At 48.2% G+C, this 15,008-nt stretch overlaps 1 protein-coding gene across 1 annotated transcript in view; it reads right to left on the minus strand.

Moving 5' to 3' along the window:
- The window catches only part of ABCA13 (ATP binding cassette subfamily A member 13), a 326,881-nt gene that overhangs the window by 217,978 nt on the left and 93,895 nt on the right, over positions 1–15,008 (minus strand). The window contains exons 26-29 of the mRNA XM_039235661.1: positions 13,804–13,968; positions 12,699–12,876; positions 8,873–9,012; positions 1,699–1,812 (exon numbers count right to left, since the gene is read on the minus strand). Coding sequence (XP_039091592.1) covers positions 1,699–1,812; positions 8,873–9,012; positions 12,699–12,876; positions 13,804–13,968 — 597 coding nt within the window. The remainder of the gene's footprint in view (positions 1–1,698; positions 1,813–8,872; positions 9,013–12,698; positions 12,877–13,803; positions 13,969–15,008) is intronic.

Here is a 15,008-nt window from a genome sequence, read left to right on the forward strand (position 1 = left end):
TCTGAGGACTCTGCATTTGTTGTTTCTACTGCTGCGTGTAATAACTTCCAGTCCCAGCAGAGACGTTATGAACGCCTACGCCATCCACCATCCGACCCGTTAGAGAAAAAGCCTGCTGATCCCTGTAGTAACCCGCTAGTCCGTGAGCAGACAGGTCAAAAGAGAACACAATACCGCCAGCGCTCACACGGTGGTGGCCACCCTGAGAGGCGGCGCCGCGGACCTTCAAAGACCAGGACAGAACCGACGACTGCCACTGGGCTCGATAACCGCCTGGGTTTGTCCTGGGCCACGACCGCCCGGCCAGGCCCACCACCAGGAGCCGCAAGACCCCAGGCACAGGACTCCCTGGGGAGAACTGACCGCACCTCTGGACAGTGTATTCGCAACTTTGCATGACCGGCTAGGATGCTCCAGCCCAGCCGCCCTCCCTCTCGGGTCCCGGGGTCGCACCTGCATGTCCTCAGGTGACTATGCGCCCAGGCTCCCCAGCCCCTTGGCCTCCCTGTCCCATAATAAAATTCTCCTGCCTACAGGCGCCTGGGGAACTCAGGCGGTTAAGCGTCTGACTCTTGATGTCAGCTCAGGTCATGATCTCACAGTTCGTGAGCTCGAGCCCCGCATAGGGCTCTGCACTAACAGCATGGAGCCTGCATGGATTCTCTCTCCTTCCCCCCCCCCGCCCCTCCCCAGATGTAGAAGCATTTCCAGCGTGCCAAATACTATTCCAAGTGCCTCCCATGCCCTGATTTACAGCATATAACTATGACTATTTCCTCACGGCACAGGTAAGAAACTCATGGCACAGAGAAGTTCAATAAGCTGTCCAAGAGCACACAGCCCAGTAAGCTGGGCTCAACTGTGCAGCAAACCCAGACAAGCAGGCTCCTGAGTCCACACCATGAATCACCTGGTGCACAAGAAACGGGCTGAATAAGAATAAAAATGCAGGCAGGCTTCCTCAGGCTACCGGACTTCAGGTGAGCTAGGGTTATTACACAAATGGCCCCAGGCTGTTATGCGGCCTACCTCAGTCAAAGTTCTGAAGTTCACGGCTGTGGGGCTCTGCAGCCCCATCTTAAACCACAGCCCCCGAATTCTGGAACATATTAGGCTGTCGATACACAATGTCAGGGGATGATAACTGATCCTTTAAGCAGACCCACAGATGAACAGTACACAAACCACTCAAAAGAGCATTAAGGTACGGAATTGTGCCTCCATCTCAGTTATGGAATTGAGGGGCGCCTGGGGGAGCTCAGTCAGTTAAGTGTCCGACTTCGGCTCAGGTCATGATCTCTCAGTTCAAGTCCGAGCCCCACATCGGACTCTGTGCTGACAGCTCGGAGCCTGGAGCCTGCTTCGGATTCTGTGTCTCCCTCTCTCTCTGCCCCTCCCACACTCGTGCCCTCTCTCAATCTCTCTCTCAAAAATAAACGTTAAAAACATTTTTTAAGTGATGGAATTGAAAAAGCATGCCAGTGTTAATAAATTATTCATCATGAACATAACAGTGACATCTGGCATGAATAAAACCCTTGACAATTCACAACACTGCCTCACAGGCTCACCTTCGGGTCAATGTTATTAGTCAGCTGACACACACACACACGAGGAGCTCTGTGGGGTCTCCTGAGGGGGCCGCCCCGATGTCACAGACGCGTCCCCGCAGGTGCCTGGGAGCAAGCCACCACTGACCTTCAGCTGGCTGACCATCTGGCCACTTCCTCCGCGCTGAAGCACGCTGGACATTTTCAGCAGTGTTTCTGTTAAAGTCTTCAGCTTGTCCACGAAATGAAAAGTGTAATTTGCCTGCAAAAGAAAGCATACGTGGGTTCGTCTCTAGTTCTGCAGGGCCACCTCAGGAAGACTGTTAGGGACCACCGTGTGGCTACAGCAGGGACCAGAAGCCGTAGGACAGGACCGGCCATCAGAGCAAAGATGCGCCAATGCCATGGGGCAGGCCAGCCGACATTGCCCCTGGGCAGGTGACCGGCTCCGGTGTCCTAATCTCAGAGGGGAGTCCAGAGGCCTCTCCTCCAGACTCTCTCTGCACCTTCCTGTTCACCGCAGTCCCCTCGGGGGCTCAGCTCACTGAGGGGGACAGCCGATGTCCTCAGAACACACCGCCTAAATAAAAGACCGTTTGCCCACATCTCCTCCTCGAAAATACGCTCTCAGGTAATCCCCGCATATTTGTTCTACGACACCCATCGCCGTTGAAGATACAGCACACCTGGTTGTACTCGATCATTGTTGCTCCTGGTGGAGCAAACAAACCCAAGATTCTTAGAAAATAGTTTAGAATCATCAAAATATTCATAGTCACTGACCCGCAACAACAACAACAAAAATGCCCATGCCGTTTTTTTCCCCTAAAGATAAAAGGACTCTATCCTTAGAAATGATTTAAATGAAATGGAGGGGCACCTGGGTGCTTCAGCCAGTTAAGCGTTTGATTTCGGCTCAGGTCATGATCTCACGGTTCGTGGGTTCGAGCCCCACGTTGGGCTCTGTGCTGACCGCGAGGAGCCTGCTTGGGATTCTCTCTCTGCCCCTCCTCTGCTTGCCTGCTCTGTCTCTCTCAAAATGAATAAACATTGAAAAAATAAATAGGAGCGCCTGGGTGGCTCAGTTGGCTAAGTGTCTGACTTTGGCTCAGGTCATGTTCTCATGGTTTGTGGGTTTGAGCCCCGTGTCAGGCTCTGTGCTGAATGTTTGCTCAGAGTCTGGAGGCTGCTTTGGATTCTGTGTCTCCTTCTCTCTCTGCCCCTCTTCCCCTCACTCTGTCTCACTCTGTCTTTCAAAAATAAATAAATAAACAAATGAAATAAATATAAAGGTAACTCCATGAAACTGTCTATGGAATGTCACTATATTTTTAATACTGAAATGAGTCTAAATGCCAAAGAGAAGGGTAAGTAAGGAGGGTCTGGGGGAGTACAACCACACACCCCTGGGGTCACCAGGAGACCCTCCAAATGCCCCAGGTCATGTCAGGTGAGGAGCTGAAAATCAGCTGGCCCAGAAAAGACAGGAAAGCGCACTCCCGGCTCCAAAACGGGGCAGGAGCTCCCCTCCAGAGCAAGCCCAGGGCATCCGCAGATGGCGGCCCCTTCCCCCAGCCTGGCCGGGATCCTCTCTTCCCGGGACTTGGCTGCCGGCCTCATGGATCGGTGCAGAATCACGTCTCACTCTGCCTGCACGTGAACCTGGGCCACCTGGACTCACACACGTGCTGGCCCGCACTGGGTAAGTGTGATGCTCGACTTCTGGGGCGTGCGAAGTGAAGCTTCTAGTCAAGAGACAAGGCCACCATGGGAATGAAGAGAGAGGTTCATGCTTTCACGAAGGAGAGGAGAAAATGTAGATGACGCCTGCTTCATGTTTTCTTCCTTACTGTCACGACTGGTCGTAGACAGCCGAGAAGGTGGCAGTAAGAAGGAGTGTCTGGGTAAGGGGCCACCACCGAAGGTGGCCCATGGCGCCGCGAGCCCAGGACCAGCAGATGGCCGACAGGCAGTGCTCTGAAAACGGCAACAGGACCAGTCTCCGCACAGAACCCACCTGGGACGCCATCCTGGCCCCCCGAGGGCAGCCACGAGACAGAGAAGAGAAGAAGCAAAACCAGAATCGAGGACAGATGCCAGAGATCTAAGCCAAGGAGGGTTCAAATCCCAGGCGAGGTAAAGGGCCAGAGTGGGGTCAGGAATCACTATCGCTCACAAGCACCACTGAGTGTGCAAATTTCGGAGCCTTTGTTATAGCAAAATCATTAAGAACCGACAAGTGCCTAACGTACCTCGTCAACTCCAGGATTCCAATTGAAAGAATGAATACATGTGCATCAAGGAGTTCACAAGACACTTCTTTTCTACGTTTAAATGATTTATTTATTTATTTTAAAGTTTATTTATTTTGGGAAAGAGAGGAGGGGTAGAGGCATAGAGAGAGGGAAAGATTACCCCAAGCGGACTCCACCCTGTCAGCGCAGAGCCCAACGTGGAGCCCAAACTCACAAACTGTGAGATTATGACCTGAGGCGAAATCAAGAGTCCTATACTTAACCTAATAAGCCACCCAGGAGCCCCTCAGAGTTCACAACAAGCTTCTTCAGAAGGAAAAAAGGATTCATGTCATTTCATATAGCTTCTCTGCAAAACTAAAGGTCAGTGGACAGCAAAGCACATTCTATAGTCCTGAGCGAGAGACAACGTAAACCAAGAATTCCTCCGTGCAGCCAGGCTACGATGCAAAGGAGGAGCCCCGGAGAGCCGTCTTCAGAGACCAAACAAGAAAGAGCTCATGCTACCTGGGAACGGTCCTCACAGTCACTTGAGGACAACCTGAGTACAGGCGAAGTCAAAGGTGTAAGAAGAGAAATTTCCCAATACGTGCAGAATGGAGATAAGCCATGAAAGTATTCACACAGAGAACTGATTTTAAATCACGGCCAACGGTTTAATCCAGATGCCAACGGTGATCCTTGAAACTAACTGTAACGATTATGAAGTGATCATAGGAAGGTGGTACCTGGAATTCGAACCCCCCAATTGCTGACTTATGGTGGCCACTGACAACATGCTAGAAACCCATAGGGTTTCAGGCTCCCTTGGCGACAGGTGGGGCGAGGGGCGGGGACAGAGGCACACAGCTGAACTGTGGTGTCCAAGTCACTAAGAAAGAACCGTTTCACAGCACTAACTGTGGGAGGTAAGCACATATTTAAAAAACATAAGGGAGGGGCGCCTGGCATGAAGCGTGCGACCCTCCATCTCAGGGTTGTGGGTTCGAGTCCCACATTGGGTATAAGTATCATGTAAAAATAAAATCTTAAAAAAAAAACAGACGTAGAGCACCTGGGTGGCTCAGTCAGTTGAGCGTCCGACTTTGGCTCAGGTCAGATCCTGCGGTTGGTGGGCTGGAGCCCCTCATCGGGCTCTGTGCTGACAGCTCAGAGCCTGGAGCCCATTTCGGATTCTGTGTCTCCCTCTCTCTATGACCTTCCCCTGCTCATGCTCTGTCTTTCTCTCTCTCAAAATTAAATAAACATTAAATGAATGAATAGTAAGCCAAAGCATAAAAGCTAGAAATGGTAACAACAGAAGAAATTAAATTGGTGGCAAAAAGATTAAGTAGAACAATGTTTGTTTGGTTCTGAAAAAGAATTACAATTTTCTGTGATCAACATTCCTGCACTCAGGAACATATCGTCGAAATATGTGAAGTAAGACTGACAAGAAAGAAGACAGGAATGTGGCAGCGCTCGGGTACGAGGAGACGCGCACTAACACTAACTCACCCTCGACAACCAGGCAGTCGGCCCTGGAAGAACGAGTCCTGGGCGAGCACTTGCTCTGGGTTCAAACCATGGCTCTCCCATTTATTTGCTGCCTGGCCTCACCCACATTACTTAACTGTCAGCCGCAGGTTTCTAGAAGAAGGGCAGTAGCGTTGGTGATGATATTAGGACACGGGATAGCATCTCAGGGCCTGGCCTGGGCCACAGTAAGTGCTCAGTAAACAGCCCCTGGGGCAGTCAAACCGCACACCCTCGTGCCGGGGCTGGATGGTGTTCTTGATGCACCCAGATAAGACCTCAAAAGTCTTATCTGTACAGAGAATACACATCCACACCAGATACATATGGATGTTTACACGTGTAATGTTGTTAATCAATTACTTATAAAATATATATATCTTTCTTTTTTTTGAGACAGACGGATCATGTGCACACACGTGTGAGTGCACAAGTCGGGGAGAGGGGCAGAGAATCTCAAGCAGGCTCTGTGTTCAGTGAGGAGCCTGATACAGGGCGCGATCTCACAACCCTGGGATCGTGGCCTGAGTCAAAATCGAGACTCAGGTGCTCAAGGAACTGAGCCACCCAGATGTCCTGATATAAATATATAATCTTTCTGTATGACCACTTATTGCTACCTAAATTAGTTAAAATATCCAAACTTATCCTATATAAACATGCACATCCTTGTTATTCAAATACCAAAGAAAATTTTACTGAAACTAACACACAATAAAATCCCAAAATGTATGAATCATCTAGGTGTGTATTATGAAATTAGAAATTCTTAGCCAAAGTTTCTGTGAACACTTTTCTTTTTTTTTGGGGGGGGGGCGCAAGTGACTGAAAGGGCAGAGGTGGGGGTGGTGAATCCCATAAGGGCAGAGAGAGAATCAGGGCTCACCTGGGGCTCGTGCTCACAAACTGTGAGCTCACGACCTGAGTCAAAGTCAGATGCTTAATGCTGAGCCACCCAGGTGCCCCATGTGAACACTTTTTAATTTAACGAGTTACAAATTTTAAATATCACAAGTAACTCTTGAGTTATACGACATCATTTAGGAAATGTTTATATAGACAATAACAAAGATATTAACTCTAACAACATACGAGAGAGAACCAAATTTCAGACTCTGGTAGGTTTGTTATTAACTAAGAACCAAATATTATTCAACATAGTACAATGATACAACAAATCTGAGGAAAGCAGAAAGAAAGTGATAAAAACAAATTTTAAAAGAAATGATTTCAGGGGTGCCCAACTGGCTAGGTGGTAGAGCCTGTGACTCTTGTTCTCAGGGTTGTGAGTTCAAGCCCCGCACTAGGGGTGGAGATTACTTAAATAAACTTCTTTAACGTAAAAAAAAAAAAAAAAGAAATGATGTGGAGAAAAAGAAAAACAGTGAGAAAATGACCATCATCCTGGGGCCAAAACCAAAGACAATTCTTTCTTTTTAAAATTTTTTATGCTTATTTATTTTTGAGAGAGAGAGAGAGATAGGGTACAAGTGGGGCTGGGCCAGAGAGAGGGAGACACAGAATCCGAAGCAGGCTCCAGGCTCCGAGCTGTGAGCACAGAGCCTGATGCGGAGCTCGAACCCATGAACCGTAAGATCATGGCCTGAGTCGAAATCAAGAATCAGAAGCTTAACCGACTGAGCCACCCAGGTGCCCCAAAACCAAACACAATTCTGACCCATGATATTAAAAGAGTACACTGATGGATTGAGATCTCTCGGATAGTAATGTGGAAATACCATCAATCTACACCTAAATACTCTTCCAGAATGAAGAGTGGGTATTCCCTGGGTATTCCCTAGATATCATAGCCATTATTTTCTTAGGGTGTGGGAAGTAGTCAGTGGAGAGGGTGCAGATGGTTTTGGGGGCACACCCATGGGGAGCCCAGCAGGGAAGCTCATGGTAAGGATGCCATGGACGACGGTGCATCCCCACGGACAAGTCTCCCCAATGAAATCCTGGAGCTTGGTCACACCTCCATTTTGCTGGCGGGGAAGAGCTCTTTACAGGGAAAGCGACAAGTCCAAGTTCATGCAAAGGGTGGGGACAGAGCAGCCGACCCCCAGCCTTGCCTGCATGCATGCTGTGACCAAGGACGAACCACATGAGATTACACTCTTTCCTAGAGACATGGCCACTTCACATGGAGGTGGTAGGCAGCTGAATGGACCGAGTCACAATACTGCTGCTAAAAATCTGTTCTGGGGGTGCTTGGGTGCTCAGTCGGTTGAGCGTCCAACTTTGGCTCAGGTCATGATCTCGCATTCCCTGAGTTCAAGCCCTGTGTGGAGCTCTATGCTAACAGCTCAGAGCCTGGAGCCTGCTTCGGATTCTGTGTCTCCCTCGCTCTCTGCCCCTCCCCCACTCATGGTTTTTCTCTCTCTCTCTCAAAATAAATAAATGCAAAAAAAAAAAAAAAAAGACAGAGAGAGAGATAAAGCAATGCGGAGAATAAGACGAAGTCCTAAATAGTTTACAACATCGAGCCCCCCACCCTATAGATGATGTTGCTTCACAGAACACGAGTGCCAAAATTTTTAGGGCCTCCAGCCAAGTGGGACTTCAGACCAAGCGTCTAATGACTGTCACTGCCAGAACAACGCACAGTGGCTACAAAGCCAGAAAGGGAGCCAAAACTCTTGGTTTTGGCTCCGGTCATGATCTCACGGTTCGTGGAATAACTTTGGCTGTTCGTCTAGATTAACATCGTTTCATTGCGAGAGTCAGAATTTCGGTAAATATCCCTCCGAGATGATACTTTCAAGATGAAAACAGAAGTTACTGGCCACATTCAGAGGGCGTGTAAAGACAGCCCCTGACATGTGTCACAGGGAAACCAGGGCTCTGGGGTGCTCTCATGGCGACCATGGGGCGTGCAAGGTCCACTTGGACCAAAAGTAATGCACCTGCTCGTATGACCCCCACCAGCCCTACCTGTTCTGTTTTCACATCAGCACTATTTGAAGCTTGAACGGTCATCAAGCAATGTCCCGTAGCGTCCAGGTGGGAGGCGGTACCGAAGGACAAGCAGAGCACTGCAATGCTGGCATCGCTCCTGGGGCAGCTGATTCACCGCCCCCCCCCCCCCCCCCCCCCCCCCCCCCCCCCCCCCCGCCCCGCACTTCTCTTCCACAGGGTGAAGCTGCCAAGGCCTCACTATCCAATCGGATGCGTCCCTCACCAGGCAGAGACCACACACAGGTGGGGTCTGACTCTTCCTTAAGCGCCAGATGCACCCAGCAAAACAGACTAGACTTTGTCCTCTGCATGCTCCTCGGAATGGCCGGGACAGCCCAGCTTCCTGTCCAACTGTCCTCACCGCACTGGGTGCTCCAAACAATACCTCCTGCCCCAAAGCGCCCCCCAGGAGAGAGACCCCTTGGCACATCCAACCAAGGTTAACCACAAGGGCAGGAAAAGGCCAAGATGGACCATACTCAACACACAAAAACGTCTGCGTTCCAATGTATAGAACATTATGGATCGCTAAAGATGTCTTCCTGGTACTATACTTGGATGGTCTATAAAATCTCATTCGTTCAGACTTACCTTTTGAATGATCTCGTTAATCTCTGGAGTATTTGGTGTGTACAGTATTTTTCCATGTAATACAGGCTTTAGGAAGGACCACACCAAAGCGCCATTTGGGGACTGTAGAATTTCCTGATAGAGGTTCAAGCAAAATGGTGCTGTCACAGTAAAAAAAAAAGAAAGAAAGAAAGAAAGAAAGAAAGAAAGAAAGAAAGAAAGAAAGAAAGAAAGAAAGAAAGAAAGAAAGAAAATGTTATTCACTATACAGGATGCCCAGGCTAACAGGGACCCTCATGTACACACCCATGATGCCTCACTTTTCAATGACTGACCTAGATACAGCTTTCATGCCACAATTCTGATTTGGGGCAGTAAATTCCAGAATAATTTTTCTTGTCTTTGTCTTTGGCGCCTCTTGTCTCATAAGAAATTTCGAGACACCAAGTTCATTTCAATACTTTAGGGGTTTTTTTTGGTTTTGTTTTAATTTTTTTTAAATGTTTATTCATTTGAGAGAGAGAGAGAGAGACAGAGCACCAGCAGGAAGGGGCAAAGAGAGAGGGAGACACAGAATCCGAAGCAGGCTCCAGGCTCCGCGTTGTCAGCACAGAGCCTGACACGGGGCTCAAACCCACCTACCATGAGATCATGAACTGAGCAGAAGTCGGACGCTCAACCGACTGAGCCACCTTGGCGCCCCTCATTTCAATACGTTAAGAGAAAGGAAAGCATGACCTTCACATATCCAAACTAAGTCATCCATAAGTCACTTGAAAATAGTATAAGAAAGAAATGTGCTGATCTTTAATCTAGAAAATTGTCAACACTTACAGTATTGAGAACAGCGTTAGGTTCTTCTTATGAAATTAGATTTATAACTTATTACTAAATTTTCTCCCCTGCACCTACACGGAAGTATTGGGCTTATTGCTTTTGATATATTAAGTCGCCTTGTTTTCACTCCAACCCTTGATTCCTCAAGGTGGCTTTCATCATTGCTGTGGTGCTAATTGATTTCATTTGAGGGTCTACTCAACTAACCTGTCTAACAGAATAGGTGCTTAATGAAGTAGAGCCTTCATTGCCATGATGATTAGGAACTGATTATTATAAGGTCTTAAAATAGTGATGAATACTTTAGTAGAACTGGTTCTTTTACCCCTGAAGTGAACATTTAAAATGGAAATATCTTAGGGTGCCTGGGTGGCTCAGTCAGTTAAGCGTCCAACTTCAGCTCAGGTCATGATCTCGCGGTTTGTGGGCTCAAGCCCCGCATCGGGCTCTGTGCTGACAGCTCAGAGCCTGAAGCCTGCTTCTGATTATGAGTCCCCCTCTCTCTTCACCTCTCTTTTGCTCATGCTCCCTCTATCTCTCTCTGTCTCTCAAAAATAAACATTTAAAAAATAATTTAAAAAAATAAATTGGAATTGTCTTAGCTTTGATGCCATGATTCCTGACACCCACGGTATATGAATACTGCTCTTATGATTATTTCCACTATTAACTTCATTTTCCCAAATTGTCCAGTTGAAAAGAAGAAAAGCTTTTTATTCAACAAGTACAATAAAAATGATAGGAAAAAAACCCTGAGATATAAATTAAGAGCACGAATACATAATGAGGTTTTAAACCATTAATTTTAAAGGTTGCTTTTACCAATATTTTTAAGGTTATATTTCAAATTATCAGCTTGATTTAAACAGTAACAATTTTCATTTCAGAAAAGACAAGACAATCATTTTTATGTAAGGAACAAGAAATGTGAAACCAGGAATGCTGACATTTGCCACTTGTGAGCTGTGTGAACTTGGGTGAGTCACTTACCCTTCTCTGAGCTTCCAGTATGTCATCTGGAAATGAGGGTACTAATATTGTCTATGGTGAGTGTGACAAACATTTGAAATACAATGTATGAAAGCGTTAAGAAAGACTGGTCTTCAATGGTAGCTGAATAACTAGACAGATGAATGGTTGGGTGAGTGTGTGGATGGGTGGATCAATGGATGGATGAAACGATGGATGGACAGATAGAGGAATAGACGGAAGGATGGATGGTTAAGTGATGGATGGAAGGAAGGATGGAAGGATGGGTAGATGGAAGGAAGGAAGGATAGATGGAGGATAAACGGATGGATTGATGGACGGAAGATGGATGGATGGATCAATGGATGGATAGGTGGATGGATGGATGGATAGGTGGATGGATGGATGGATGGGTGGATGGATGGATGGATGGATAAATGGATGGATGGTTAAACGATGGATGGAGGAAGAATGGAAGGATGGATGGATGGAAGATGGATGGATGGATGAATGAGTGGATGGATGGATGGATGGATGGATGGATGGGTAGATGGATGGAAGGATCAATGGATGAGTGGATGGACAGATCAACAGATGGGTGGAAGAAAGGAAGGAAGGGAGGGAGGAAGGGGGGAAGGAAGGGAGGATAGATGCAAGGAAGGATGGATGGATGGATGGATGGGTGAATGTATGGATGGATAGATACATGGATGAATCAATTGATGGATGGAGGAATGAAAGGATGGATGGATGGATGGAAAGATGGATGATTAGATTTCATGGGCAAATAAAAACTCCTCAAGAAACCCAAATGCAAGGAAAAAAAGAAGAAATGAGAATTAGAGAAGTGGACAACAAAAATTATCTGCTATTAACAAACACTAATGTGTGTTTATACCGCCAAATCATGTTATATTTGGCAACTACCCAAATTACCCATTAGCTGATGAGCACACGGACACACTCTCTCAGGTAGCTGCAAGGTGGCTTCACACCTCACACCTCCAGCTCCACAAACGGCCCCTCTCCTCCTCCTCCCTGGCCCCACCAGGACTCTCTCCACCCCATGCACACAGTATGTACACATAAACTTAGATTTACGTTTTTCATAGTAGAGAAATATATATCAGTATTTAAGAAATAATTTGTAATACATATCATATATAAACATATAAGACATAATTTGTAATATATAGTGTATTTTGTGTATATATATTGGGGACAGATAGTACGCAGATTCCCAATACGGCCCCTGCATTCATGCCCTGACGTACAGGCAGCAGCTGGGAATGACAGGTGCCGCCCCCAGGTAAGGTTTCGCGGCCACGGGTAAGGAATTCTGAAGATGTAAATAAGGTCCTCATGAGCTGACTTGGAGTTATTCAAAAAGAAGATGATCCTAGCTGAGTAGTCAGGTAAACCCTTTTGGAAAGACTGGAACCCTGGGAAGTGGAACCCCCCTGAAGCCCTGGTCTATTTGGGAGCCCCAGCTGACCACTGAGGGGTCCGGGCTCAGAGACCAAGGGCACCACTTTGGTCCCTGCAGTCTGATGAGATGATACAACCAGGAGAAATGTACGCAGCCATCTAGAAATTGCCTTCCATGAGACTCAGTGGCAAAGGACTGTGGATGGGTAAGTGACATCCAGGCCCCACGTTAAGTGGATATGTCTTTGGGGTGCCTGGGGAGCTCAGCTGCTTAAGTGACTGACTTGGGCTCAGGTCATGATCTCAAGGTTCGTGAGTTCGAGCCCTGCATTGGGCTTTGTGCTGACAGCTCAGAGCCTGGAGCCTGCTTCGGATTCTGTCTCTCCCTCTGTCTCTGACAACACAGGGAGAGGATCAGCCCTTGCGCGTGGGCACCGGGGCCTTCCAACACCACCTGCCATGTCCACGTGTGGCGGCCTCAGTGAAAGTGGAAAGATATGGCTGAGAAGGGGAGGGGGACCACTCTTTGCCAGCGTGCGCCCACCCACACCAGACATTCAGCACCACATGGGGCTCATGGCCACGATGCAAACACCCATTACTGTCGCCTTACTTGAATCTTCGGGAATGTTGAATCGTTCTTTGTCCCCTCCCAGGAGCTCGTTAACTCTGGGCAAGTTAATGAACGAGTTGGAGCCGCTGAAGAGTGACGCTGGCTCCTTGCAAAGTTTCTTCATCACCGACTGGAAGGAACCGAAGGCTGAACTTCTGGCCTGGCCATTCTGTGCATCCTGAGGACACGAGGCAAATAAAGTGTCGCACAACAGGGACGGACCTCTGAAAGGGAGCCTCTTCTCCAGCTGAACACACAAGTCACCAAGCCCACACATGGGATCTCGACTTGGCTTCAGACTTCTCTGCCCTCGAAACGCCCTGTGAACCACGCAGTGCTTTTTCTGGCCTTTAACCCGTGACCAGAGACAAAGGCCCTGCCCACACACGCGTGCAAGCACGCGCATCAGCAAATCCTCTGCCGTCCAGCGATAAATGATCCATCCCCAAAAGATCACTAACTCTGCTAATTAATGGTCTTCACGTATGTCTACTGCCCTGTCCCCCGGACTCTTGACAGCTTTCCAAACTGCCCCTCAGCTGAGGCACACAGCGCTGTCCCGCCCAAGGCCGCTGAGGACTCCTCCCCGACCCACCACACCCCATGTACCTGTCTCTGCGCGTCCCCCCGCGTCTGCTCTCCCCAGGCAGCCCACCCAGGTAGACAGCGTCTAAGCAAAAGCTACTGTCGTGCCCCTAACTTCCTCCAAGTTTGTGTTTGCAGCAACTAATCTGTGCTTTGTAAGCCACCTATTCACGTGTCAATAAGCGTGAAGGTGTTTGGAAGCAATGTACTGGCGGGATGGGCTTAACCAAGCCCGTGGACTCTCCTGTGTGCTCATACTCGATGTAGTGACTTCGGGCATCACAGACTCCCCGTGAACCATTCCAGCCACCGTGGGGGTGGTTGTGGCTCAATAAAGTCTCTGACCTCTGGTGCTTAGGCAGATGCCCAGCCTTCCCACCAGGCCGTGCCTCCACAGACAGAGAAAGTACTCCCATTGCTACGTTTCATTGCTGCATGGAAACCTGAGATGTTGGGAGAGAAAGACAGGCCAAAGCAGCAACTCTCGATATTTCCCCCAGGACCAAAAGCAAACGCACACCTGTTGAGAGTCGGGCGTGTCTAGCAAGGCGGTGATTTTATTGGCACGAAGAAATTCGGGAAGGTACTCCAGGACGTGGCCGGCTCCGGCAAGCACGTGACTGAGCCTGGAGACCACGTCCAACAGGGAGCGGAGCAGGCGGCTGGCTTCCAAAGGCATTAGAGTCTCAACGGAAGAAAACACAACACGCAGTAAACAACATGGTACCTTCTACCCTCGCCAGCCTTGCCTGAGCAGCGAAAGCCTGGTTATTGGATGTTATTCTCTCTTACACTAGGGAGACGGCTTTGCTGGGCCATATAAATGTCCTCTTTATTTGAATATACCTGGTTCAGGATTTTGTCACACACTCGATGACGCCAGCACTGCTCAAACATAAACCGGGAATAAATACAATCTGTTATTAAAATTAAAATCGAGGGGCGCCTGGGTGGCTCAGTCGGTTAGGCATCCTACTTCGGCTCAGGTCATGATCTCACAGTTTGTGAGTTCGAGCCCCACATTGGGTGTGGAGTTCACATTAAAGAATTAGGGAGGCCTGGGGGGCTCAACCGCTTAAGCGTCAGACTTCAGCTCAAGTCACCATCTCTTGGTTCGTGGGTTCAAGCCCCATGTCAGGCTCTGTGCTGACAGCTCAGACTGGAGCCTGCTTCAGATTCTGTATCTCCCTCTCTCTCTGACCCTCCCCCACACGCACTCTCTCTCTCTCTCCCAAAAATAAACATTAAAAATTTTTTAATTAAAATCTATTTCAAAATACTTCTCTTTATCTTGGAGGTGCCTAAAGTGGATATTTAAGAGGGTGAAAAGAAAACAAATTTTTAAATGTTTTTATTTATTTATTTTTGAGAGACGGAGAGAGAGAGCAATGGAGCACGAGCAGGGGAGGCGAGAGAGAGAAGGAGACACAGAATCCAAAGTAGGCTCCAGGCTCTGAGCTGCCAGCATAGAGCCCGATGGAGGGCTTGAACTCAAAAACTGTGAGATCATGACCTGAGCTGAAGCCAGATGCTTAATGGACTGAGTCCGCTAGGTGCCCCCAAAAGAAACAATTCTTACGTGAGAAACAATTTTCCCTTTACCCACTGCAGTAACGTGCACACACTGTTTCCATCTTTCTCATCCCACTGGAGTGTGCTTGGGTGCATTTTGTGGACAAAGAGACAGAGGCCCAGAATTCGAGGGCTTCCCAGGCTCTCACAGTT

The sequence above is a fragment of the Hyaena hyaena genome, unplaced genomic scaffold, assembly GCF_003009895.1.
Source record: "Hyaena hyaena isolate Hyena2069 unplaced genomic scaffold, ASM300989v1 scaffold_101, whole genome shotgun sequence".
In the NCBI taxonomy this organism is placed as follows: domain Eukaryota; kingdom Metazoa; phylum Chordata; class Mammalia; order Carnivora; family Hyaenidae; genus Hyaena; species Hyaena hyaena.